General features: G+C 38.0%; 1 protein-coding gene across 1 annotated transcript in view; it reads right to left on the reverse strand.

Annotated features, from left to right (window-relative positions):
* The window catches only part of ADAM18 (ADAM metallopeptidase domain 18), a 103,429-nt gene that overhangs the window by 18,613 nt on the left and 56,925 nt on the right, over nt 1-27,891 (reverse strand). The window contains exons 12-17 of the mRNA XM_036297239.1: nt 24,586-24,769; nt 20,449-20,544; nt 18,177-18,375; nt 14,157-14,262; nt 9,077-9,266; nt 7,301-7,381 (exon numbers count right to left, since the gene is read on the reverse strand). Of these exons, the coding sequence (XP_036153132.1) occupies nt 7,301-7,381; nt 9,077-9,266; nt 14,157-14,262; nt 18,177-18,375; nt 20,449-20,544; nt 24,586-24,769 (856 nt within the window). The remainder of the gene's footprint in view (nt 1-7,300; nt 7,382-9,076; nt 9,267-14,156; nt 14,263-18,176; nt 18,376-20,448; nt 20,545-24,585; nt 24,770-27,891) is intronic.

Below are 27,891 nucleotides of genomic sequence, written 5' to 3' on the forward strand. Positions count from 1 at the left end.
CTGGGGTAGCAATAGTTATATCTGACAAGATAGACCTTAAAGTGAAGGCCATAACAAGAGATAAGGAAGACCACTTCATAATACTAAAGGAATAGATACAACAAGAGGATATAACCCTGATAAACATATATGCACCCAATGCAGGAGCACCCAAATATATAAAAAAAAAAATCTCCTGGAAGATATCAAGGGAGAAATCGACAACAATACAATCATAGTAGGGGACTTTAATACACCACTGACATCACTGGATAAATCCTCTAGACCAGCAGTTCTCAACCTGTGGGTCGTGACCCCTTTGGGGGTCAAATGACCCTTTCACAGGGGTTGCCTAAGACCATCAGAAAACACATATATAATTAAATATTGTTTTTGTGATTAATCACTATGCTTTAATTATGTTCAATTTGTAACAATGAAAATACATCCTGCATATCAGATATTTACAGTACTATTCATAACAGTAGCAAATTTAAAGTTATGAAGTAACAATAAAAATAATTTTATGGTTGGGGGTCACCACAACTTGAGAAACTGTATTAAAGGGTTGCGGCATTAGGAAGGTTGAGAACCCCTGCTCTAGACAAAAAAAATCTGCAAAGAAACAGCAATCCTAAATGACTCACTAGATCATCTGGACTTAATTAACATCTCCAGAGCATTTCATACCAAAGCCCAAAGTCACAGAATATACATTCTTCTCAAGTGCACATGGGACAGTTTCATAAATAGACCACATATTAGATCACAAGGAGAGTCTCCCCAAATTCAAGAAGATTGAAATCCTATCAAGTATTATCTCAATCCACAATGGCATAATATTAAAAATAAACTACAATAAAAACAATCCAAAAAAATTCAAACACTTGGAAGCTGAATAACATGCTATTAAATAATGACTGGGTTACCAAAGAGATCAAAGAAGAAATTAAAAACATCCCGGAAACTAATTCCAATAAAAACACAACAATCCAAAATCTATGGGACACAATGAAAGCAGTCCTGAGAGGGAAGTTTATAGCTCTACAGGCCTACCTCAAAAAAACAAGAAAAAAATGGTAATAAATCATTTAACTCCACAACCCAAAGAATTAGAAAGAGAGCAACAAATAAAGCCGAGAGGGAGCAGACAGAAGGAGATAATAAAGAGCAGAGCAGAAATGACTGACATAGAGGCCAAAGAGAGAAAAAAACAAAAACGACAACACTAAAGATCAATAAAACCAAGACCTGGTTCTTTGAAAGGATAAACAAGATTGATGAAACTCTAGCCAGGCCCACCAGGAAGCAAAGAGAGAGGACCCAAATAAACAAAATCAGAAATGAAAGAGGCAAAATAACAACAGACCCCACAGAAATACAAAGGATTATTCAAAAATATTATGAACAACTCTCTTCTAACAAACTAAACAACCCGGAGGAAATGGAGATATTTCTAGAAAAATACAATCTTCTAAAACTCAATCGGGAAGATTCTAAAAATCTCAATAGGCCGATAACTATGGAAGAAATTAAAGCAGTCATCAAAAAGCTTCCAGCAAACAAAAGCCCAGGACCAGACGGCTTCACAGGGGAGTTTTACCAAACATTCAAGGAAGAACTAAAACCTATCCTCCTTAGACTATTCCAAAAATTTTAAAAGGAAGGAACACTTCCAAGCTCATTCTATGAAGCCAGCACCACCCTAATACCAAAACCAGATAAAGACAACACAATGAAAGAGAATTACAGGCCAATATCCCTCATGAACATAGATGCCAAAATCCTCAACAAAATTGTAGAAAATCAGGTCCAGCAGTACATCAGAAAGATCATACACCATGACCAAGTAGGAATTATCCTGGGGATGCAAGGATGGTACAATATCCGCAAATCAATAAACATGATACATCACATAAACAAATTGAGAGAAAAAAAAACAAAAACACATAGCCAATTGATGCAGAAAAAGTATTTGACAAAATCCAACACCCATTTTTGATAAAAACTCTCAGCAAGGTGGGAATAGAAGGATCATACCTCAACATAATAAAAGCCATATATGACAAACCCACAGCCAACATCATACTCAATGGACAAAAACTAAAACCATTCCCCCTAAAAACAGGAACAAGACAGGGATGCCCCCTCTCACCTCTCCTGTTCGACATAGTACTGGAAGTACTATCCATTGCAATCATACAAGAAGAAGAAATAAAGGAGTCCAAATTGGAAAAGAAGAAGTAAAACTGTCCTCATTCACAGATGACATGATACTATACATAAAAACCTTAAAGACTCCATCAAAAAATCATTAGACTTAATAAATGAATTCGGCAAAGGAGCAGGATACAAAATTAACACCAAGAAATCTATGGCATTTCTATAGACCAATAATGAACTTACAGAAATAGAGACTAAAAAAGCAATCCCATTTACCATAACACCAAAAATATTAAGATACCTAGGAATAAACTTAACTAAAGAGGTAAAAGACCTACATGTGGAAAACTACAGGACGTTGAAAAATGAGATAGAGGAAGACATAAACAGATGGAAGAACATACCGTATTTATGGACTGGTAGAATCAACATCATCAAAATGTCCATACTACCCAAAACAATATATAGATTCAATGCACTCCCCATTAAAATACCAATGGCATATTTCACAGACCTAAAACGAACTTTCCGAAACTTCATCTGGAATAAAACAGGAGACATCTTTTGTGGGTCAGCAAAAATATTTGCATTGTTAATATGCAACATCTCTAAATGTATAACCTCTCACATACATTTTCTTTCTACTTTTTGAAAAAGTATTCTAGCAGCCCACCCCTCCCATTAAATAGACAAACAATGTCATATTAGAAAGAACATATTTTCTAGAATAGCAAATCTCTATGTATTATAATTTCATCTCTAACAATTTTTAGGAAAAAAAAAAAAAGCTGCTCTAGCTGATTTGGCTCAGTGGATAGAGTGTAGGCCTGCGGACTGAAGGGTTCAATTCCAGTAAAGGCACATGCCCGGGTTGTGAGCTTAATCCCCAATAGGGGGCATGCAGGAGGCAGCCAATCAATGATTCTCTCATCATTGATCTCTCTCTCTTTCTCTCTCTCTCTCTCTCCCCCTCTCCTTTCCTCTCTGAAATCAATAAAAATATATATTTTTAAAAATAACCTAATGCATACAATCCCTCAGGGATCTCAAAGTCAAAGTAGCTACACAAAACACAAGTTAGAAGTGAAAGGTGAACGGTATGAAAAAGTACAAAAATGGGCAAGACTAAGTGTGTGTGCAGGATTAAATACTTTTACATATGTTTGGTATAAGAATAAAGGAATAAGGACAATAAAAAATGTTAAAATTACAAGGTAACTAGTTACAAAAAACAACAACAACAAACACACACACACACACACACACACACACACACACACACACACACAAACAACAAAACAAATCAAAAAAAGCAGTTATACCCTAGAATTTCTTTTTTATTTGATCAAGGCAAAATAAGGGAAGGAATTTAATAGTAATTCATTAAAAATGAAAGGAAATATATAAAGGGATAATGCAAGAAATAAATAATAGGTGAAAGAATAAATAAATCATAATAAATCTAGACAACATAGATTTACATGGTTTAAACCATGGTAAAAATAAGCTATTAAGCCATGAAAAGACATAAAGAAACCTTAGATGCATACTGTTAATTGAAAGAAGCCACTCTGAGAAGGCCACATACCAAATGTTTCCAACTAAATGACATTCTAGAAAAGATAAAATTGTGAAGACAGTGAAAAGATTAGTGGCTGCCATAGGTTAATGTAGGGGATGTATAAAAAGGGGAGCATAGAAAAATTTTAGTGAAAAAAATCTGATGATACCATAATGATAGGCACATGTAATTAAACAGTTGTCGAAACTCATAGGATATACGATACAAAAGGTGAACTGTAATGTAAACTTTGGACTTTAGGTGATTATGATGTGTCAATGTAGGCTCATCAATTGCAACAAATGCAACACTTTACTGTATAATGTTGATAATAGGGGAAGCAATGCATGTGTGGGACCAAGAGAATTATGTAAAATCTCCGTTACTTCCCCCTCAATTTTGCTATGAACCTAAAACTGCTCTAAAAATAGTTATTTTTGTTTTTTAATCCCCAACTGAGGATATTTTTTCCCCATTGATTTCCAGAGAGAATAAAAAGGAGGGTGAGGGAGATAGAGAGAAACATTGATGTGAGAGACACATCAATTGGTTGCCTTCTGCATGCATGATTGAACCTGCAACCCAGGAACATGCCCTTGACTGGAAATCAATCTCAGGGTTCTTTGGCTTGGGGGCAGATGCTCTAACCACTCCTAAGTGTTGAATTTTCAGCAGGAGTAAAAATATAGTTTTGGTAATAAAAAAGGTATTTCATGAATGGAAAATGAACAACACTAATTAACTGCTAACATATCACAATTTATGAAATTTCTGAATAACTACATGCTCATAAAGTTGAATTGTAATCCTATATAATAAAAGCCTAGGTGGCGTCACGCATTCCTGCAATGCCCTCGTGTGACGTTGTCACAAGATGGTCACCACAAGATGGCCACCCTCATGTCATTACAAGATGGCCACCAAAAGATGGCTGCCACAAGATGGCCAGCACGGAAGGGCATTTGTGTGCGATCAGGCCATCAGGGGCTGGGGGCAGTTGGGGGCAAACAGGCCTGCAGGGGAGGGCAGTTAGGGGGACCAGGCCTGCAGGGGAGGGAAGTTGGAGGTGACCAGGCCAGCAGTGGAGGGCAGTTGGGGGTGACCAGGCTGGCAGGGGAGGGCAGTTGTGGGGGACCAAGCTGGCAGGGAAGGGCAGTTGAGGATGATTGGGCTGGCAGGGGAGGGCAGTAGGGGGTGATCAGGCTGGCAGGGGAGCAGTCAGGGGGTGATCAGGCTGGCAGGCAGAAGAGTGGCTAGGTGCCAGCAGTCCCAGATTGTGAGAGGGATGTCTGACTGCCCGTTTAGGCCCAATCGGCCTAAACCAGCAGTCGGACATCCCCCAAGGAGTCCCAGATTGGAGTGGGTGCAGGCCAGGCTGAGGGACACCCTCCACTCCGTGCATGAATTTTGTGCACGGGGCCTCTAGTTGTAAATAATAGAGTTATTGAGATTCATTGAGATTTAAACACTGCTTCCCCTAGATTCAGTTAAATTTTATTTGACATTTTCATTACTTTTAAATAATTTTCTTTTTAAAACATTTTAACTCTGAAATATAACATGTAGAAAAATAAAAAATATAGAAATGTTATCTTAATTTATTTCTTATATGTCTTATTTCACAGTAAAAAACTTTATCAAAAGAAAAAATACATTCAAAAAGTCTAATATAAAAATTGAGCTTAATAGTGATAAATTAAGAAAAATTTATATCCTATAAAACAAATAATCTATATCTTTGTTTTGAGATTTTATGACAGATATTAAAGCTGAGTCTGATAACAGATCATTGAACAAAGGAAAGCAAAAGATCAGGCCAACAATTTTAACTATAGGAAAACAAAACATAAAAAAAACCAAAACATAGCCTGACCAGTGTGGCTCAATGGTTGAGAATTGACCTATGAACCAGGAGATCACAGTTAGATAACTGGTCAGGGCACATGCCCAGGTTGTGGGCTTGATCCCCAGGAGGGGGCATGCAGGAAGGAGGCAGCTGATCAGTGATTCTCATCATTGATGTTTTTATCTCTCTCCCCCTCTCCCTTCCTCTCTGAAATCAGTAAAACTATGTTTTGTTTTGGGTTAATTATATATATATTATATATGATTCAACTTATATGACAGTCTAGAAATGACAAAAATTAAAGGACAGGAGAATATATTAGTGGTTGTCAAGCACTCGGGGGGGGGAGGAAGAGTTAGTGTGACTATAAAGAGGTAGAATGAGAATTTTATAATGATGGTATAGCTCTGTATCTGTATTGCAGTGGTCATTATACATTCTACACTTGTGATAACAGGGGCATGGAACTATGTGAACATACTATACTCATGTTAATTTCATAGTTTTGATATTGTACTATATTATTTAAGATGTTACCATTGGGGGAAACTAGAAGAAAGGCATATGACACATCTTTATACTTATATCTTTGCAGTATCCTGTGTACATATAAATACCTCAAAATAAACAATAAAAAGAAAAAAAAATAACCAGTAAGATTAAACACACACACACACACACACACACACACACACACACACACACAATATAGCTATCCTCTTTGTTAATAGCCCATAAAAAAATTTGAAGACATCAAGGGCGGGGGGGGGGGGGGGGAAAGGACACATATGTAATAGCCTTTGTAATACTTTAAGCAATAAAAAAAATTTTTTGAAGACAATATAGTGGCATTTTATATCTTCTAAATCACTTTTAAATTTATAAGTTGAATATTGACAAATTTGATAAATATAAGACCATTCATATAATGTTGACTACATACAAAAGACCAAAATTATAAATTTTAAGAAGTGAAAATAGAAGGCCGGGGAGGGTTGCGGGGCAGGAGGTAGGGGGGTAAGAGATCAACTAAAGGACTTGTATGCATGCATAGAAGCATAACCAGTGGACATAAGACATTGGGGGATAGGGGAGGCTAGGGGACTGTCTAGGGCGGGGGGATAAAATGGACACATATGTAATACCCTTTGTAATACTTTAAGCAATAAAAAAAATAAAAAATAAAAAAAAATAAAAAAAAAAGAAGTGAAAATAAAATTAAATATGAAATAATGTCAAATTTGTATTACCAGATTAACATAGATAAAGCAGTTGAGAAGAAATAAAAAGTTTTTACATGAAAGTATATTTCCTATTAAAAACCTCTTCATAAAAAACAAACAAAAAATTCTTTAATATGGCAACATGCTTTTTAAGTATACTCATTGTAAAATAATATACAGCCATAAATTTTAGTTATGAAGAATATGAGGATGAACAAAATATGTTAACAATATAAAATATGCATTTATTTGCATTAAGAAATAATAAATGTTTTTAATTTAAACATGATACTAATTTAAAAGTTGAGGGTGCTTACAATAAATTCAATACACAATTGGTGTATAATTAGTTTAATAGTGTTTGAATTTTCTTAGCTGATTTTTTTTATGTTAGTTAGCTAGTTCTAGGCAAGCTCAGTTTAAAAGTAATGTAGACTCTCAATTCTATCAAGTAAGATATATTTTTTACTTTGAATTATCCAGAAAAATAACATGCAGTTTAGAACTACAAAAAGAAAAGTCACTTACCCCATTCCCTTTGCATTTTGTAGTGGCATTACAGTTAGATTTCTTTAAATCAATTTCTTGGCAGGTTTTATTTTCACAATACTGAAGAAAAAATCCAAACGTAGTATTTTGTAATTATTTGAAAATTTGCTATGGAAAAAAATTGTTATCTATGCATAACACATGCTCAAGTTGAGATTTTTTATTCCATATCTGATTCTAGTACAATGATACTGGCATACCAATACAAAATTCTAAACAATATTAAATTTAAGGAAAAAATATGAGGGTGTTTGCTTTAACATAGCTTATGTAATGATGTCATATAATTTTGGTTTTGGCTTTTACAATTGTTAATGTTGTGTTATAAATAATTGGTTAGGTTAATGTTAATGATTCTCCCCTCAAAAATTGGAAGAAAATTTATTAACTTTGGCTTTCATACATGAATTAATATTTTGGATTATAAATTATCATGAGTCTTTGTTATAATAGTGATCAGAGTTATCTGGCAAGATAAATATTTTAACTTAATTTGTATCCATTATAAAATCCCTGTTATGTCTAAGTGGTTAATCCAGGTAATTAGTCATGTGGACATGTGACTCTTTGCCTCATTTATCTTTTTTTATTAATTATCCTACTAGTTTATTTTCTTTTGATTTCCCTAAAAATACACAGGGAATGAACACCAGGAAGTGGGATCATTTAAAGCCATGTTAGAAGCTGCCTATAGAAATAAGTCAGTCAGGAAAAGTTAAGAACCATATGATTTCACTCTTATGTGGTATAAAAAATTAAAAAGCAACAAATGAACACACAAGAAAATCAAGCAAAAACTCACAGACATCAGTATGGAGGTTACCAGAGGGAAGGGGGGTGGGGCAGTAGCAAAGGGTAAAGGGGGCCAATATATGGTGACGGAAGATGATCTGCATCATAAAAATGTACCATTGAAACCTATATAATCTTATAAACCAGTGCCACCCCAATAAAAAATAAAAAAGGAACTGCTTACTATAGCAAACAAGTTTTCCAAGGGGATAGGATTGCTGAGCCCTGATATAAGAATTAGCTAATTGATTCACCATGTCAAGGTTTCATTTTATTTTTAATTCAGCAAGTGTTGAATGCCATTTACATGCAACATATTGATTTATAATTTCTTTAAGTCTCAGAGGCCTTATGTTTTATGAAATGTGTGCACTCATACTTTCAGGTTAATTAAGCCTCTGAACCACTTTTGTTCTCCCTTTATTTTATGCTCTTATGTATGTACAGATGCATGTGTAAATCCTCATATGTGTGTACAGATGCATGCATACATAAGCTTGTACATCATAACTTTAACAATGCTTTCCCAGAACAGGCTTCTTGTTTGCTTCTTCCAATCCTCTCACATTTACAATTTGGTCAAATACATAAGAAGATGATTTAAGAAATATGAAAGCTCAATTATGTTTCTTTGTGAAGCAGGGAAAATTGGAAACTCGGGATTAGAATTTTATGCTTTAAAGCTGTTAGAATTCAAAGATCTAAAACAAAATCACCTGTCAGTTCAATCTTATGCTTAAAACACATACATATTTCCTCAGATAAGGACTGATGACAGGTTAACTGAAAAGAGTTATTGGATGACTGAGATTTAGTTTAATTACCTTGTCAATATCATATGGGAAATAAGTGACAGTACCAGGTTGCAATCCATTCAGTATAATTATGATAGTCATCATTGAATATAGTATCAGATAATTAGATACTTTATTAAAGCTAAAATACACAAACATGTTTTGTTACCATTTGTGTGCCACACACAGTACCGTCAGCCACATAGCCGTAATCTCTTCCATTTGATCTCACTGATAATCCAGTAGGGATGGATAAGCATACATGCCCTTGAGTATATGAATAAATTGCAGATTGAATATTATTTTTATAAGTATTTTTCTGTGGCCAAACACAAGCTAATTTTCCACAGAGAACATCCCTAGAAATGAAAAGCAGAAAATTTCTCATAATGTCTTCTTTTAATGATACCAAATCCCAAATAAGTGTGATATTACATGAGTAGTAGCATAAATGTTATTTAATTGATGGTATAAAGCAAGAAAAAATAAGTCAAAATAACATATTTGGTGCAGAACTGAATGCAATTTAATTAATTATTATTGCAGCAGAATTGAAAAGTACACACAGCTCAAATGTATAGACATGATGTCATTTCCTATTTCAGAAATAAAATTTGTTGTCTAGCCTACAGTTGTATGAGAGCAATCATCATATTTTATTACATTTTTGGGGGCAAATTCATCACCTGTCCTCACTTTGCTGTAGCTTGACCAGTCTGGTCATTTGTTACTCAAGATTTCCTACGAGTGGCTGATTGCCTTTATTTACTCTTTGTATATCATTAGAGCCTCCTCTGATTATGATCTTTACTCAGGACAGCTCTGTAGTATACAGCCTTTTTATTTTTATCTCAAGATTATTCCAACATGTTGATACTTTCAATAGTTCTGTACTCCTCTCTTGAGAATTAAGAAATGTTTAAATCTCCTTTATACCACCGCATACCAAACGCTGTCCCATAAACAGTTTATTTTGCCATTTATAATCTATCATTGGATAGAGCATTGGCTTCTCTAAGAGGCTGATAAAATTTCTAGTCTGTGGCCTGGAAATAATCTATGTTATTTCTTGCTCTTGGAACCACTCAGCTCTATCAACTCTCATCCTCAATGGAAACAACCATTTCTTAGGTATTGATATGGTCTGTTGAACATTTCATGATTATTGTTCCAAAAGTCTCCCCTTAGGAAATTTATCCACTTAGGGAATTAATTCGTCTTAAAAGATCATTTTGGGTTCTTTAATATTGCAGGAATTAACTTAATAACATCATTAAGTGAAGATTGAAATGAAATTGGGAGCCAAAACCTAAATCTCTTTCCAAGCTTCTCTCCCTACTGCATATTTTTTTTCTAGTTTCTCAGATCTAGATATTTATGTATTTTAATTGTGGCTCCATACTGTTTCTATGAATTACATCTTAAACCAGCTTTGCATGGCAGGTCTCTTTCCAGTGTGGCCCTGCGGTACACAAACTCTTTCTTCAAATTTCACTCAAATTTTGCATTTGTGGTTGAATTCTTAGTACTGCTTTTTCTTCTGAAAAGGGATCGCAATCCACTTAGAGCAGATAAATTATGCTATTGAATTCCAGTCTTTTCTAGTGATTTTATTTCAGGAAAAGTCATGTACTATCATCAGCTCAGATGAAGTCCAGATAAGTCATACTTGCTAAATTTTATGGTACCTTCCACCTTTCTTTTTCCTTCTTTCATAGGTAATCTTAGGCCCCAGACAGTAGACATGCCCCTGATCACCCAGGAGAGAGAAGTGTGGCTGGTTTACCACCATCTCCTGTCTTTGTTGGCATCCATTACAGTGTAGCAGATATGCCTGATGACTGGTGTTCTGTGTTGTTATCTAATACAGGTATGGCTGATTATTCCTTGTCTTTCAGAGATTATACAGGGCCTCCTCATGAGATTTCCCCTCATCAGCACTCACTTTATGATTCCAGACCTTCTCTTTCAATCCATTATTGTTCTTGTGCCAAGGTATTTGGAAAATTTTGCATTCTCTACATGCCATACTTAATATATAGTAAATTTATGTGGTGACAGGTGAACGCTATCTTAGTCCCATCCAGCTAGCCACCTTCTCCAGACATTTATAATCTTCAAAAATCTCCACAAAGGAACCATGTTGTTTTTAACCACATTGAGTGTGGTTCCTACCTAAGAATTCAACAATTTTTCCTTACTATGTCTTGGAGGTTAAAAGAAAGTCCTGCTTCTCCTTGAATCACTTGACCTTATCTGAGTGTTTTTATATTCTGTTCTCCTCTCTTAGTTTTTGAATTGGGCTCTGTCTCTATTTTTAAGCCACGTTTTGGTATAACTGATCTCTAAAAAGCTGTATACCACTTGATGAGTTTGGGGTCAAGTACACACTGTGAAGCCATCAGTACCATCAGGGACATAAACATATCAATCACTTTCTAAAGTCTCCTCCACCCTCTGTATTATAACAATTATTATTTTTGTTGTAAGAACATTCAACATAAGATCTACCTGCATAGTAAGTTTTAAGTAGAGAATACCATAGTTTTAGCCACAGAAACTATGTTTATAGTAGACCTCTATAACATATTTGCTACTATTTTTCCCAGCTTTATTGAGGTACTAGAGGCCCGATGCATGAATTCATGCAAGGGGCCCAGCCCCCTCAGTCCCGTTCTTTCAGAGGGTCGTCTGGAGGATTGTTTGGCTGTCCGGTCTAATTAGCATGTTATGCTTTTATTATTATAGATAGTTGACAAAATTATAAGATAGTTATTAAAGTGTAGAAAGTGATGATTTGATATTGGTATACATTGTGAAAGAATAGCACACATCTAGTTAATTAACACATTCATCACTTTACATTTTATCTTGTTTGTGTGTGTGTGTGTGTGTGGGTGTGTGTGTGTGTGAGAGAGAGAGAGAGAGAGAGAGAGAGAGAGAGAGAGAGAGAGAGAACATTTTTCTATTCTCTTAGCAAATTTCTAATATATAACATACAGTGTTGTCAATTATAGTCACAATGTTGTACATTAGATCATCAGACCTTATTCATCATATAGCTGAAAATTTGCATCATTTTACTAACCTCTTTCTATTTCCCTTTGGCAACCACTTTTCTATTCTCTGTTTCTATGCATTTGACTTATTCTTTTTAAGATTCCACATGTAAGTGATACTAACCAGTATTTGTCTTTTTCTGTTTGGCTATTTCACTAAGAATACTGCTCTCAGGTTCGTCTATGTTGCCACAAATCACATGATTTTCTTCTTTTTACAAGCTGAGTAATATTCCGTTAGAAAGGCACCAATATTTTTTTTATCCATTCATCCATTAATGGACACTTAGATTGTTTTCATACCATGGCTACTGTGAATAAAGCTGCAATAAAATATCTTCAAAATACTTATTTCATTTTCTTTTGGTATATAGTTAGAAGTGGAAATGCTGAATCAATTGCTGTTAGTTTTATTTCAATTTCATCAGCAAACTTTTTTTGCTATACCAGTTTACATTTCCACAAGCAGTATACAAGGATTCTCTTTTCTCCACATTCTTGCTAGTATTTGTTATCTAATGTCTTTTTTATAATATCCATTCTAACAAATGTGAACTGATATCTCATTTGTGGTTGATCTGCATTTTCCAGATGATTTGTTGAGCACCTTTTTTCTCTTCAAAGTGTCTACTTAAAAATATGATTGTCTTATGTGTGTTGTCTTGCTGATCTTAAGATCCTCTTGTTTTGAACCCTTAAAATTTTAATTTTAATGTGTCTTGATGTGGGTGACTTTGAATTCCTCTTATTTGGTTTCTCTAGTATTCCTGGGAATTATTATCCCCAGGTTAGGAATGTTAATGCTTTTAGTAATGATTTCTTTAATAAGCTTTCTTCTTCTGGTACCCTTATAATGAGTATTGTGCTCTTATTGATGGTGTCCTATAAGTTCCTTAGCTATCTTCACTCTTCACCTTTCTTTCTTCTTTCTTTCTTCTTTCTTTCTTTTCTCTTTTCTTTTCTTTTTTTTTCTTTTCTTTTCTTTCTTTCTCTTCTCTTCTCTTCTCTTCTCTTCTCTTCTCTTCTCTCTCTTCTTTCTTTCTTTCTTTCTTTCTTTCTTTCTTTCTTTCTTTCTTTCTTTCTTTCTTTCTTTCTTTCTTTCTTTCTTTCTTTCTTTCCTTTCTCTCCTTCCTCACTTCCTCCTTTTCTTCTTTCTCTTTCTTCCTTTCCTCTTGTCTTCTCTCATTTTCTCTCTCTCTCTCTCTCTCTCTCTCTCTCTCTCCTCTCTCTCTCCCCCCCTCTCTCTTTCTCTTCCTGATTGTTTGAAGTTTACTCTTCTGACTTCTATTTCATTAACCCCTTCTTCTGCTTGATCAAGTCTTCTGTTGAACCTCTTTATTGATTACTATAGGCCCAATGCATGAATTAGTGCATAGGTGGGGTCTAGCCAGCCCGCCCTGATGGGGGCAATTGGGGCTGGGCTGGCCAGGGAGAGGGGCCACGGGTGGTTGTCTGGATGGCCTCACCCCCAATCAGGGTGGTGGGGCAATCAGGGGTGGGGCTGGGCCGCCACTGCAGTGCACATCATAGTGACTGGTTATTCCATCATTCCGGTTACTTGGCTTTTATATATAAAGATTTCATTTTAGTTATTACATTACTCAGCTTGGTCATCCTCTAGTCTGTTACTAATTTTGTGATTCTTTTATTTTTAATACTCCTAAGAAATTCAGAAAGTGTTGTTGTGGGGTAGACACTTTCTTTATTGGATTTCATAATTCCTTTTATTCTATAGCTTACTCCAGAACTACATATTCAGCTATTCATAGGTACTGCCATATTTTATATATCAGTATTGTGAAAACAAACAAGCTATTGTTCACATAATCATGTGTTTTGAGTCAAAGCACTTGCTTTATGATCACTATCATGCATTGACTTAATAAAAATTCCATTTTAATTCTCAACATGTAGCATCAATTCCTGTTTTATGTTTGTTTTTGTTTTTGGCAGTTTGTATCCACTTCCTTCTTCTGATAAAAAGCTTCAGCTTTCCTTTAATCTAGATTAATTAATTGAACAGTATCAGGGAAAAAATAAGGGGAATAGAAAACTGAATTATATAGAAGGAAAATACATATAATGTTATTTCAAAATATTCTCCTGCCATATGGTTTACTGTCCATTATTATTCGTGTCTCTTGACAAGCAATATAGAATTTTATGAAACAATCATTTTTATATACATACTTTGGTTCACAAGGTAATGGTTGTGAATTTTTAAAACCACAGTTTCCAAATCTACCACGAAAAGAATTAATTTCTTCAAAACAGGCAAATGGAGCACCTTCAGCACCTTAAAATGCAAACACATTGGTTATTATTTTTAATCCAATTAAAAATTTGTCAATAAAAAGCTGATGAATTGCTTATTGAATAATCAAAATATCAGGATCTTGATTATACTTTCCCCCCTATATTTACCTTGTCAATTGTTTTACCTAATAGAAAGCAAAAAGATTATATCTACTGCAGTAAATTATATTGTTGTTAAAAACAAATTGCTTTCCTTCCCTATGGTCATGCATACTTCTTTGTCCAAAGGGTATCAGACTTGACAATTTCTCTGCTTAATGAAATGAGAGATTTGAAACATGTCACTTATGAGCAAAAACCTGTGGCACAGCACCATACAATTGAAAGGGAATGTCCAACTCCCAGATTTTCCCCAAGAAACAAAGAATTTGTACTTCTTCCATTGTCATAGTACATACAAGAGGCAGTTTGTCTTCTACTTTATAGGGGATGTCAAATCATGCCTCTGACACCTGGGCTCCTGAAAATTTTACTTATATGACTGTTCCTGAATATTTCCAGGGTTAACTTACTGCTCTTTGTAGCACATGTCTTAGACCACCCACATTCTAGTTATACTTTGCTTATTTAGCAAGATTAGTACAAAATCGTTGTTAGACTGGATCAATGTGACACTTTCTGGGATGTCCAAATGTCTTCAATTACATTATGGCTGAATAAACACTGCCCTGGAGCAAAACTCAAAATTAATACCATTATCTATTGCAAGCAAACTTTTTCTAATTCTCTTTTCAGATAGGCATAGATAAGAATATATTTGCAAGGTCAATGACTATCCTAATACCACATATCTAAGGCCATGCTAATCTGCTCTGGCATAGATATCACATCTGGCACAGTGGATACAATCACTTAATCTACCACTTTACTGCATTTTTAGTAGATTACTATTATCTTGCAAGGACTATCTGGTTTATGCAGGGATCAGATTGAGTAATTAAGTGTATATATTATATAGCCAATCAACTTTGCATCCCTTAGATCTTTGAAGGTAGCACTAATTTCTGAAAAGGGACAGTTACAGAGGCTTTCTCCTACAAAATTCTAGGACTGAGAAGTAATTACCAAATTAATTTGTGGGGCTAGTAGACCCAATGTAAACTGAAACTTGCTAAGAACTCTATTCCCTGACCCCTATAAGTCCTCACTATCACAGAGAGACCATGATGACACTGAGTTTCTGGGTATCCACATTAATTCAGACCTTTTTCCCACCTATTTCCAAAATGTTTGGGTATTTCTCTTTCCCCAGTGAACAGATAAGCCAATTAAATAATTGTAGGTCATTTGTGGATACACTAGGGACTTTGTTAACATGAACATTGTCTAAGCTGTTGTAGAGTTTTTCCTTTGGGGCCTTCAACCCTTTTTAAGTCAATGAGTTTTGGTTCTGAAAATCATCTTAGCTTTAGAATTTGCACATAAGATTATGACATTAATTAAAGTAACTCTCTTCAGTCTCCTAATCTAACTTTTATTTCCTTTGATGCTACAAACTGGATGATATTATTGTTGGCTGCCCACAGAACACATAGAATAGAAATCATATTCTATGAAGTATCTTTCTGACCATCTATAAACCAGCTATATGTCTGCTATGCTGTTCTTCCTTGTTATTAAAATAACTAGAGGCTTGGTGCATGAAATTTGTGCACTTGGGGGTGGGGAGGCCCTCAGCCCGGCCTGCACCCTCTCGCAATCTGGTAGCCCTCGGGGGATGACTGACTGCCGGCTTAAGCCCGTTCCCCCAGGGGAGTGGGCCGAAGCCGGCAGTTGGACATTCTTAGTGCTGCTGTAGAGGCGGGAGAGGCTCCTGCCACCACCACTGTGCTCGCCAGCCATAACCCCAGCTTCTGGCTGAGGGGTGCTCCCCCTGTGGGAGCGCAATGACTACCAGGCGACAGCTCATGCATTGAGTGTCTGCCCCCTGGTGGTCAGTGTGCACCATAGTGACTGGTCATTCAGCAGTTTGGTAGATTTGCATATTAGCCTTGTATTATATAGGATTTTATCTATCTTATTTCTAGCAGTCAAACACTACTATCTTGTGTTGTTGTTTTAATTTATTTTTATTGATTTCAGAAAGAGGAAGGACAGGGAAAGATAATTAGAAACATCAATGATGAGAGAGAATTATTGATCGGCTGCCTCCTGCATGACCCCCTACTGGGAACCAAGCCTGCAACCTGGGTATGTGCCCTTACTGGGAATCAAACTGGTGAACTCCTGGTTCATAGGTTGACACTCAACCACTGAGCCATGCCAGCCAGGCTGTTTTTAAAAATCTTGTAATACATACTGATGTCAGTCATCCTCTTGGGGTGGTTGACTAACCCCATGTGTAGCTTTGGAGCATAAGTAGCATGTTAGTGTGTGAACTGGGCCTCTTTTGTGCCTCATTGGGCCAAAATGTCTAGGCCTGGATATGTGTTTCTCTGGGAAGGTGGGTGAGGTGTGTCTGTGCAGTTGAGACAATTCTGAAGGATTAAGCAGACAGCTGAAGAATAATGACAACTGGAAGTATTTTCCTTGTCCACTACACCTTATTTTTCTTTTAGCATTCTTTTTTTTTTTAAATATATTTTATTGATTTTTTACAGAGAGGAAGGGAGAGAGATAGAGAGTTAGAAACATCAATGAGAGAGAAACATCAATCAGCTGCCTCCTGCACATTTCCTACTGGGGATGTGCCCACAACCCAGGTACATGCCCTTGACCGGAATCGAACCCGGGACCTTTCAGTCCGCACGTCGATGCTCTATCCACTGAGCCAAACCGGTTTTGGCAGCATTCTTTTTTATTTAAACTTTAAACTACGCTTAGTGAAAGAATTTTTATATTGTTTTGTGTTTACATATTCACTGTCTTTATCTCTTCATCATAAGCTCCATGAGTACATTAACCATGTGACTATGTTCCTCTTGTTGAAAATTACCAACTCCCTGCACATACACATTCAGTATATATATATTTTTAGTGGAAAAATATGATTAATTAAACGTCTATAATTCCTTTAAAGGTATAAATTAACTTAAAGCAAAATTTAAATTAAACTATTTGTTAATTCATATAACATATATTAGACTGATTTAGAACAACCTTCTATATATAGTTTTTGGTAAAATAAGAACAAGAAACAATGCTGACCAGAGGAAAAGGAAAGTGGTGGAATGTGAAAGGGGAAAAAAAGGGAGGAACGGAAAGAGACTTGACTTTGGGTAGTGAACACACAATGCAGTATATAGGTGGTGTTTTATTGAGTTGCACACTTAAAATCGGTAGTTTTATTAACCAAGTCACTCCACTAAATGTAATTAAAAAAAGAAAGAAAAATGCTTGCTCTAGATAGGAACCAAATAAATGAATAAAATAGGAATGAACTGCATCACAAGATCAAAATTTTGACCTTTCTCGGTAAGTTTTGAGGAGAGATCAGAGCATATATAGGAGGAGTAAACACACATGAAAGGCTAAATCTTACCTAAACATCTTTATTTTAATTAGAACTAAAAATATGTCAAATGTCAACTAACTTATTTCTGGGTTGAATATTTATTTCTTTGTTAAAATAAAAGTATGCCCTTATTATAGTAAAAATTCAGGAGTTACTGACTTGCCATTCTAAGCTCCATGTAAATTAGGAGCTGTAAACACATTTTTTACCCTGGTAGTTAATAACCAAATACAAAAATCAAACCGTGAGAAAAAATAGTACAATACTATCCTGGGAAAACCTCAAACGTTTCTACAAAAAATAACCTTCTTTAATTCAAACTTAGTTTTTACTGAGATTGTGATTCAGGTTTTTCCACTTCTTGAGTTATGTGACATGTATTTTATCTTATAGAGGGATCCAATTTTGAAGTAAAATATATATACAAGAAAGAGCAACACCTTTTCCAAATATGTTGGCGCACTGATAATCAGTAGTTTGGCATCGTCCCTTATAGCAAAATGCAGTTCCCAAACCGCACGCGTGGCCATTCAATGCGTAAGTGTCAGGAACACAATCACTGTAAGTTCCATTGCAGTACTCTGTAAAATCACACTCTTGATCGGCACTCTTTCTACATGGCGTGCCTGCTACTGATATCTAAGAGAAAACCGAAAAAGAATATCATGATCTGTAAATGACTATCTTCAATTATTTACTGGAGATCTTTATCAGGTTAAATATGCCTGATCAATGATGCTTGAGGGAGTCACAGAGTTAGGTAACCAAGGCAGTTAGTTCTCAGAAGGAAATAGTAGGTACAGTACCAGTGTTCATTATGAAGACTGTCTCAAAAGAATACTTTGCAAACTGCTTTGTGTTCTACTTTGAGAGGTAATGACAGAAAATTAATATTTACTAGGTGTTTTGTCACCAAAAAAGGATTTATTTGGGAAAGAGAATGGATTGCAACCCAGCACCTGCAGACATGACAAGCCAGGTGCACACACTTTACCCAGTAAGACAAATTGGAGAGGTATTTATCCAAAGGAAGAGGAAGTTAAGGGAAAGTTAAAGCCATAGAGCTTTATAATGAGCATAGAGCTCTTTCTAGAGAGTTTGTCTCGCATAGTCTTGCGAATATGTACAAGACGTCAATAGCCTTAGCTCCTAACATAGAAACTCCGGACTGATTATATTTTCTTTTTTAAATTTTTAAATGTTTTAAAATATTTATTTGTGAAAGTATTACAGATATACTCTTTTCCCCCCATTGACCTTGTCTAGCTTGCCCCTGTCCCTGACCCAGGCCTTCACCACCCCATTGTCTGTGTCCATGGGTTATGCATATTATAGATACTATTCAGCAACAAAAGAGCAGTGGACTGATAAACACCACAAGGTGATAGAATCTGGAATGTTTTATACAAAGATGCCTAATGACAATGTTTACACATATTATATGATTAATTTATGTTACATTCTTGCAAAATCAAAATTAGAGGTGTGGAAAACAGATCTGTAGTTATCAGATCTCATTATAATAGTTTCATTATTGCCAACAGTTCTATGGGTGAAGGTATGGATTAACTACAAAAGGACACAGGGATTTTTGGAAAGTGATATTGAAATCTCCCATCCCTTGATTGTGGTGCTAGTTACAAGACTGAATATGTTTACAATAATAACTTAGAAGTATTCACTAAAATAACTTTTCTTTAAGACATTGTATCGTAATTTAAAACATGGGTAAAAATAAATGAAATATTTATGATACAATTTATCAGAATTGGAATTATAAAATATTTTTCATTATGGCACTTTTTTATTCAAACATATATCTTGAAATATCATATTAGTGAATGTATATTTAGCTTGCACTTATTAACTCTTGCACATATAAAGTAATTTATGTAACCATTCCAATACTAATAAATATTAAATTTGCCTTTATGAGTTGCTATTGCCAACAATCCTGTACTTAATATTTTCCCCTCAGCTTTCCATACATGTGTATGATTTTAGAATAGATACATAAATAAAAGACATAATGATGGTAGTCACTTAATTTGATAACTTATACTCTATTCAAAGATATGAAAATATTCATAAAGAAATTATAGAAATTCAAAATTCCATGAACAATATCCAAAAATATCTGTTCCCACTCCTTAGCCAATATCTGACATTGCTAAATTTAAGATTGCTATTTGGATGTCTGCTTTATGATACGGCATTATTATTTTTATTTAGGTTTACCTTAGTTTCTGAAAAAGAGCAATGTACACATTAAACAATTGTATTTACATTGTTGTAAATTGCCTGGGCCCTCTATTTGCCTCTCTCTCTCTCTCTCTCTCTCTCTCTCTCTCTCTCTCTCTCTCTCTCTCTCTCTCTTTCTGGGTGTGTGTGAATTAATAATTTACTATTTATTTGACTTTATAATTTTCTTGATTTGAGTTTTTGGCATAGTAATGTATATAATTATTCTACTCTTTGTATGATTAATTTAGAAGGTAGTAAACTGTGTTTTCAACACAAGAGAATAATCAGTACCAATCTGAGATGCCTTCTTTATTTCACAGAAGTTTTCTTTACATGCTTGTGGTTATTTATGCATTATTTTGTTCCACTGAATTAATTTGACATTCTTTCATCAATTCTACATTAATTCAATAACATAGCTTGCTATTATCACATTCAATTCCCTTTTAATAAATATTGGAAACTTACCTGACATTCTGGTGTACAACATAGTCCAGAACCACATTTTACTAAGCCTTTTAGTTTACATGTGTTATAATCACAGCACTTCTTAAACTGACATTCCTAAAATCTCAGAAGAAAAAAATATTATTCTAGTTCAGCCATTTAACAGCTCTTTTTTCTTAATCTCAACTTCTATTTAAAACTCTTCCGTGTTCAATTTTTCAATTATGCACTATATTCTAACCAAGAATATCCAAAGGCATATCCAACTATAAGAACTAAATAAATAACATCTAAAACAACAATTGATCAATGATATTAGTAAAATGTTTGATAGTTGAGTATTTATAATCTACACTAATAAAAGACAAACAAGCAAATTGACAATACCTTCACTATGCCTTAAGCCACACCCACCAGCCAATCGGAGTGACTATATGCAAATTAACCCAACCAAGATGGCGACCGGAAACCACGGAACTGGAGCAAGCAGGAGGCTTGATTGCCCCATTGATGGAGGAAACTAAGTTTCCCAGCTGCTGCGGTGGCTCTGAGCTCCATTCAAAGCAACAAAGTTTCAATAATAGAAGGCAAATAAACCCCAGATACCCGCTTTCAGCCAGCCATGGCCATGGGCTGGAACGAGCAGGCTACAAAGTTTCAATTATAGAAGGTAAATAAATCCCAGAATAAAAAAAAGAAAGAAAGAAAAGAGAGGCTGGGAGCTTCTGTTGCTGTGGGGGGGGGGGGGTGTCTTGGCCAGCCTGAAAATGGCCCTCAGCCCCTCACCCAGACTGGCCAGACACCCCAGTGGGGACCCCCCCACCCTAAAGGGGGTTTGGCCAGGCTGAAAACAGCCATCAGCCCCTCACACAGGCTGGCCAGGCACCCCAGGGGGACCCCCACCCTGATCCGGGACACCCTTCAGGGCAACCAATAGGCCCCCACCCAAGCACCAGGCTTCTATCCTATATAGTAAAAGGGTAATATGCAAACTGACCATAACAGCAGAATGACTGGGAATGACTGGTCACTATGACACACACTGACCACCAGGGGGCAGACGCTCAATGCAGGAACTGCCCCCTAGTGGTCAGTGAGTTCCAGAGGGGGAACTCTGCTCAACCACAAGCCAGGCTGACGGCTGCCAGTACAGCAGTGGTGGTGGGAGCCTCTCCCGCCTCCTCAGCAGCGCTAAGGATGTGCGACTGCAGCTTAGGCCTGCTCCCCGCTGGCAAGTGGACATCCCCCAAGGGCCTCCAGGCTGCCAGTGAGATGTCTGACTGCCAGCTTGGGCCCGATCCCCCAGGGAGAGGGCCTAAGCCAGCAGGTGGATATCCTCTGAGGGGTCCCAGACTGCAAGAGGGCATAGGCCAGGCTGACGGACCCCCCACCTCCCGAGTACACAAATTTTTGTGCACCGGGCCTTTAGTTATTAATAAATTGGTAAGTAACTAAGTTGATAATTAATTTAACTGCCAACATGGAAATATATCTTTGGGGAGAAAAAGGGTGAGTTTTCAAAAGAACACTTTCCCCTATTGCCTTTTTAGTAATTTGTTTACTAAAATTTCCCTTTGTGAATAAAATTAGTAGAGGTAGACAATATATATAATAAAAATATATTTAGTATATTAACCCTGTGTTATTTTTTACTATAATGAAATAAATAAAACAGGAAATGTCAATACATGTATATTTTTACTAGGTAAAATGGCCGTCAATTGTCATTGAAATTAGATAATTACAATGATGTTAAAAAACTATTTTTCCATGTAAATGCATTTATTTATAAAATTTTGAAGCATTATTATAATCTAAACACTTTTTTATAATTTACTATTTGTTAGAATATTAATATGTTGGCAGCACATTTTAGATGTCTTTACTTATTTCATCATTAAGTATAAAATCTCAGGACAGTAATTTGATTTTGTCTTTTTTAACTTAAAACCATATAAATGTTTTAAAACTTATTTGTTATGAAAGTATAGTCAACATACACTATCATAACTGTTTTAGTCATACAACATAGTGATTTGACATATACCATCATATGTGATCACCATAATAAATCTAGTAATTTTCTATCACCATACATGATTGTTACAATATGGACTATTTTTCCTATCTACATCCCCATGTTATTTTGGGGGAATAGAGATAGTTAAAAAAATTTTAATAGTATGTAAACAAGTAGTAGTCAGTTATTTTTGTAGGTCAACACAAAGTGAAGTAACTTATGGGGAGTGATCATAGAAAAACTTTATTATATTTAAGTAGAGGGGGATTGTTAAATATTATACATTAATGATATTAAAGTAGATAAAATATGTAGTCTTATATGTTGAAAATAGCATGCTTTGAATATTTGGTTGATGGAACTATAGTAGCCTGGATATCTATATTTAGAAGTGAGCAAATAGAAAATTGAAAATATAGGAACATTGTGAATGAATAAGAAAGAAATATTATAATGTTTTGACATTCTTGCAAACCACAAGAGATAGAAAACTGTGAACCAAATTCAGGAAAAGTTTGTAGAGAAAAAAGAGAGTGAGGTCATATGAGTTAGACATTAAATTGTGTAGAAAAATGAATTTATTTAGCTTATATATTTAAAAGCTCTCTGCTGGGATAATCAGGAACAATGTGTGCAAACCAGGTTTCCATGACTAATCTTTGCAATTGAAGAGGTGTGGGAAAGTGATATCTAATTTGTCCCCATTTTCATATCTTAGTTCTATGTTGAATATATAATACTAGAGGCTCAATGCACAAAAATTGTGCACTCGGGGAGGGGGTCCCTCAACCCAGCCTGTGCCCTCTTGCAGTCTGGGACCCCTCGGGGGATGACCACCTGCTGGCTTAGGCCCACTCCCCGGGGGATTGGGCCTAAGCTGGCAGTCAGACATCACTCTGGAAGCCCTGGAGCCCTCGGGGGATGTTCACTTGCCAGCAGGGAGCAGGCCTAAGCTGCAGTCTGACATCCTTAGTGCTGCTGAGGAGGTGGGAGAGGCTCCAACCACCAAAGCTGTACTGGCAGCCGTCAGCCTGGTTTGTGGTTGAGCAGAGCTCCACCTGTGGGAGCGCACTGACCACCAGGGGGCAGCTCCTGCATTGAGCATCTGCCCCGTGGTGGTCAGTGTGTGTCATAGTGACCAGTCATTCCCAGTCGTTCTGCTGTTAGGGTCAGTTTACATATTACCCTTCTATTATATAGGCTAGAGGCCTGGTGCATGGTTGGAGGCCGGCTGGTTTGCCCTGAAGGGTGTCCCGGATCAGGGTGGGGGTCCCGTTGGGGTGCCTGGCCAGCCTTGGTGAGGGGCTGATGGGTATTCGCAGGCTGGTCACACCCCTTCATGGTGGGGGTCTCCACTGGGGTTCCTGGCCAGCCTGTGTGAGGGGCTGATGGCTGTTTGCAGGCTGGTCAGGCCCCCCCCCCCCCAGTGGGGAACCTCACTCCATGGGGGTTTGGCCAGCTTGTGTGAGGGGCTGATGGCTGTTTTCAGGCTGGCCACACTCCCTTTAAGGTGGGGGGGTCCCCACTTGGGTGCCTGGTCAGTCTGGGTGAGGGGCTGAGGGCTGTTTTCAGGCTGGCCAAGCCCCCCCAGTGACAGAAACTCCCATTCTCTCCTTTTTTTCTTTTTTTTAATTGTGGGATTTATTTACCTTCTATAATTGAAACTTTGTAGCCTTGAGAGGAGCTCAGAGCCGGCCAGGGTGGGCGGAATGGAAGCTTGGCTTCCTCCATCGCCAGGGACAACCCAAGCCTCCTGCTCGCTCCAACTCTGTGGCCACAGCCGGCTGAAAGCAGGTATCTGGGGTTTATTTATCTTCTATAATTGAAACTTTGTTGCTTTGATTGGAGCTCAGAGCCGGCCATGGCAGATGGGAAGCTTAGCTTCCTCCATCATTGGGGCAACCAAGCCTCCTATTTGCTCCAGCTCCGTGGTTGCTGGTCGCCATCTTGGGTTAATTTGCATATAGTCACTCTGATTGTCTGGTTGGCGTGGCTTAAGGCATAGTGAAGGTATGGTCAATTTGCATGTTTGTCTTTTATTAGTGTAGATATTTTCATATATAATCCCATATATACCAAGATAATCACTTATTAGAAACAGAAGAAATTGTGCTCCAATTTCAATCTTTGTTACTCACCTCTTCACTTCCACAGTCACATTCTTCATTAAGTTCCAAAATCCCATTACCACACACTGATTGATTTTTATATAATGGTTGCAAATTTGGAAATTTTTGAAGACATTTAGCATCAAATATTGAAACAAGATATCTATAGTCATGCATGCTACAGTTGCTAAAAATCTTTACACCATTGGAACCCCTAAAATGAAATTACTCAGGTTAATAAAACCACATCTAAACAATACCCCACATATAATGACATGCATGGCAAGATAGCTCAAATGAAAAACTTGTACCGTAGCAGAGATTAAAGTCAACCAAGATTAAATTTTAACTTATCATTGCTTGTCTTTAACATTGTACAATTACATAAAAGATGTATCATCCCAAGAAAAAAACACGGTATAATAGTTAAATCTATCTATTATCTATCTATCTGTCCATACCTGCATACATCATTTACGTTTCTCTCCACCTGATATGCTCTTCTCTTCTATACACAAAACTTCCTCCCTTATTTCAGTCAGAGGTTTGCTCAAATGTTACTTTCTAAAGAGGTCTTTCTTAACAACATTATCTAAAACTAGTGACCCGGTGCACAGATTCATGCACATTGAAAGGAAATTAATTAGAAGGTGGCCAGCAGGGCAGGACTGGGCAAGAAGGGCCAGACACACCCTGGAGCAAACCTCCCGTGGCTTCTCCCCAGCATCTGTGGAGCAAGTGAGGTCCCTCCAGCAGGTGGGGTCCTTGGCCTGGCCTGGGGAGATTGGGATGAAACCAGCTCTCCAACAACCCCCGAGGGGTCCCAGAATTGCTGTTGTACAGGATGTGAAATGCAAACGCAAGTGTGCGGTAAACCAGATTCAGGCCAACAGTGCCTCAGCAACAACATAACCCATGGCTGAAGGTGGAATCGCATGGCCTTGAAAGGAATTGGCTCGCTCCTCTCTGGTTTCAGGGTATGTCACCCGAGAACTGCTGTTGCCAAGTCACTGCTGCTAGGCAGCTCCTGAGTTGAGCTTCTGCCCCCTGGTGGTCAGTGTGCACCATAGCGACTAGTGGGATGGGGGAGGGATACTTAGCATATTAGCCTTTTATATATATAGACTAGAGGCACAGTGCATAAAAATTAGTGCACTTGAGGGGGTCCCTCAGCCCAGCCTGTGCCCTCTCATAGTCTGGGGCCCCTCGGGGGATGATGACCTGCTGGTTTAGGCCCGCTCCTCTGGGGATTGGGCCTAAGCTGGCAGTCAGACATCCCTCTGGCAGCCTGGGAGCCTTTGGGTGATGTCCACTTGCCAGTGGGGAGCAGTCCTAAGCTGCAGTCAGATATCCTTAGTGCTACGGAGGAGGCGGGAGAGGCTCCCACCACCACCACTGTACTGGCCAGCCATCAGCCTGGCTTGTCGCTGAGCAGAGCTCCCCCTCTGGAACTCACTGACCATCAGGGGGCAGCTCCTGCATTGAGCGTCTGCCCCCTGGTGGTCAGTGTGTGTGATAGTGACCAGTAATTCTGCTGTTAGGGTCAATTGGCATATCACCCTTTTATTATATAAGATAGAGGCCTGGTATAAGGGTGGGGGCTGCCGGGAGCCAGTCCATCCTTGCTGTTTCAAAGGACCTGGCATATATGGCATACTGTTCTTAAAATGTTTGCTCACCTTCTTGGCACTATGTGTTTTAACCAAGGTCTCCTCTCTGAGAAAGGTTGTTTCCCCAGGCAGGGATTTTTTCCCTGAAGTCAGGGAGGGGATAAAACTCCTTAACTAAGTGCCAGGTGGGTAGTTAATCACTTTAACTACAAACAATCATGCTTAAGCTACATAATCTTTACTCCCTGGAATAGAGATAAGAAACGCCCTAACCTTTGTAATAGAGATTGATAGGATTGAATCAACTGGTATAAATACAGATGTAACAAGACAGCAAGAGACAGAACTTAGAATACAGAGCTTAGAACACAGAACAAAGAAGACAGAACCAGGAGGCACAGAACCTACACAGAACGTTCTCTAGAGACAGAAGAACTTCGCTGGAGAGAACATGGCAAAAGATCCTGGACAGAAACTGGCCTCAGAACCTAGAGACAGAACCTAGCGAGAGAACATGGCAAAAGATCCTGGACTGAACCTGACTACAGAAATTGGCAAGAGAACCTGACTAGAACCTGGTGACTGAACCTGGCTGGAGAACCTAGCAAAAGAACATGGCTACAGAACCTGGCTGGAGAACCTGGAGAACCTAGCAAGAGAACATGGACACAGAACCTGGCTGGAGATCCTAACCAGAACTTCGCTGGAGATCCAGACCAGAACTTGGCTGGAGATCCTGGCTAGAGATCCTGGCTAGGCTGCTGATCAACTGAACACTGTCTCCGTGTCCTTCCTTCTTCACCGACTCCGTCTACGCCTTTGGGGACCCCTGGACCTGCTGGGGTTGGACCCCGGCAGGGGGCCACCTGGTTTGCACTGAAGGGTGTCCCAGATCAGGGTGAGCATCCTGCTGGGGTGCCTGGCCAGCCTGGGTGAGGGGCTGATGGTTCTTTGCAGGCTGGCCACAGCCCCTTCAGAGTGGGGGTCCCTGCTGGGGTGCCTGACCAGTCTGGGTGAGGGGCTGATGGCTGTTTGTAGGATGGCCAAGCTGCCCAGTGGGGACCCTCACCCCATGAGAGTGTGGCCAGACTGGGTGAGGGGCTGAGGGCCGTTTTCGTGCTGGCCACACTGCCTTCAGGGTGGAGAGTCCTGCTGGGATGCCTGGCCAGTCTCGGTGAAGGGCTGATGGCTGTTTGCAGGCTGGCCCAGCCCCCCAGTGAGGATTCTTACCCCATGAGGGTGTGGCCATCTTGGGTGAGGGGCTGATGGCTGCTTGAAGGCTGGCCATGGCCCCCAGCCACCCAAGATCCCAGTGGAGGCTTGCTGGAAGCAGGTATCTGGGATTTATTTATCTTCTATAATTGAAACTTTATTGCCTTGAGTGGAGGCCAGAGCCAGCCAGGGCAGGCGGGAAGCTTGGCTTCCTCCATCGCTGGGGCAACCAAGCCCCCTGCTTGCTCCAGCTCTGTGGGTTAATTTGCATATAGTTGCTCTGATTGGCTGGTGGTCATCGCTTGGGGCGTAGTGGAGGTGTTGTCAATTTGCATGTTACTCTTTTATTATATTAGATTATGTCCCCTCATACACTCTAATTCCCTTCAGTGGGATTTAGCACTTTCTGGAGTTTTGTATCACTTCGACAAATTTGTTACTGTGATATCTGATCATGTACAGCAGACCTTTCCTATTTTTGATGTGGAGTTGAACATAAAGAATAAAACATTCA

This window comes from Myotis myotis, unplaced genomic scaffold, assembly GCF_014108235.1.
Source record: "Myotis myotis isolate mMyoMyo1 unplaced genomic scaffold, mMyoMyo1.p scaffold_m19_p_3, whole genome shotgun sequence".
Classification (NCBI taxonomy): Eukaryota; Metazoa; Chordata; class Mammalia; order Chiroptera; family Vespertilionidae; genus Myotis; species Myotis myotis.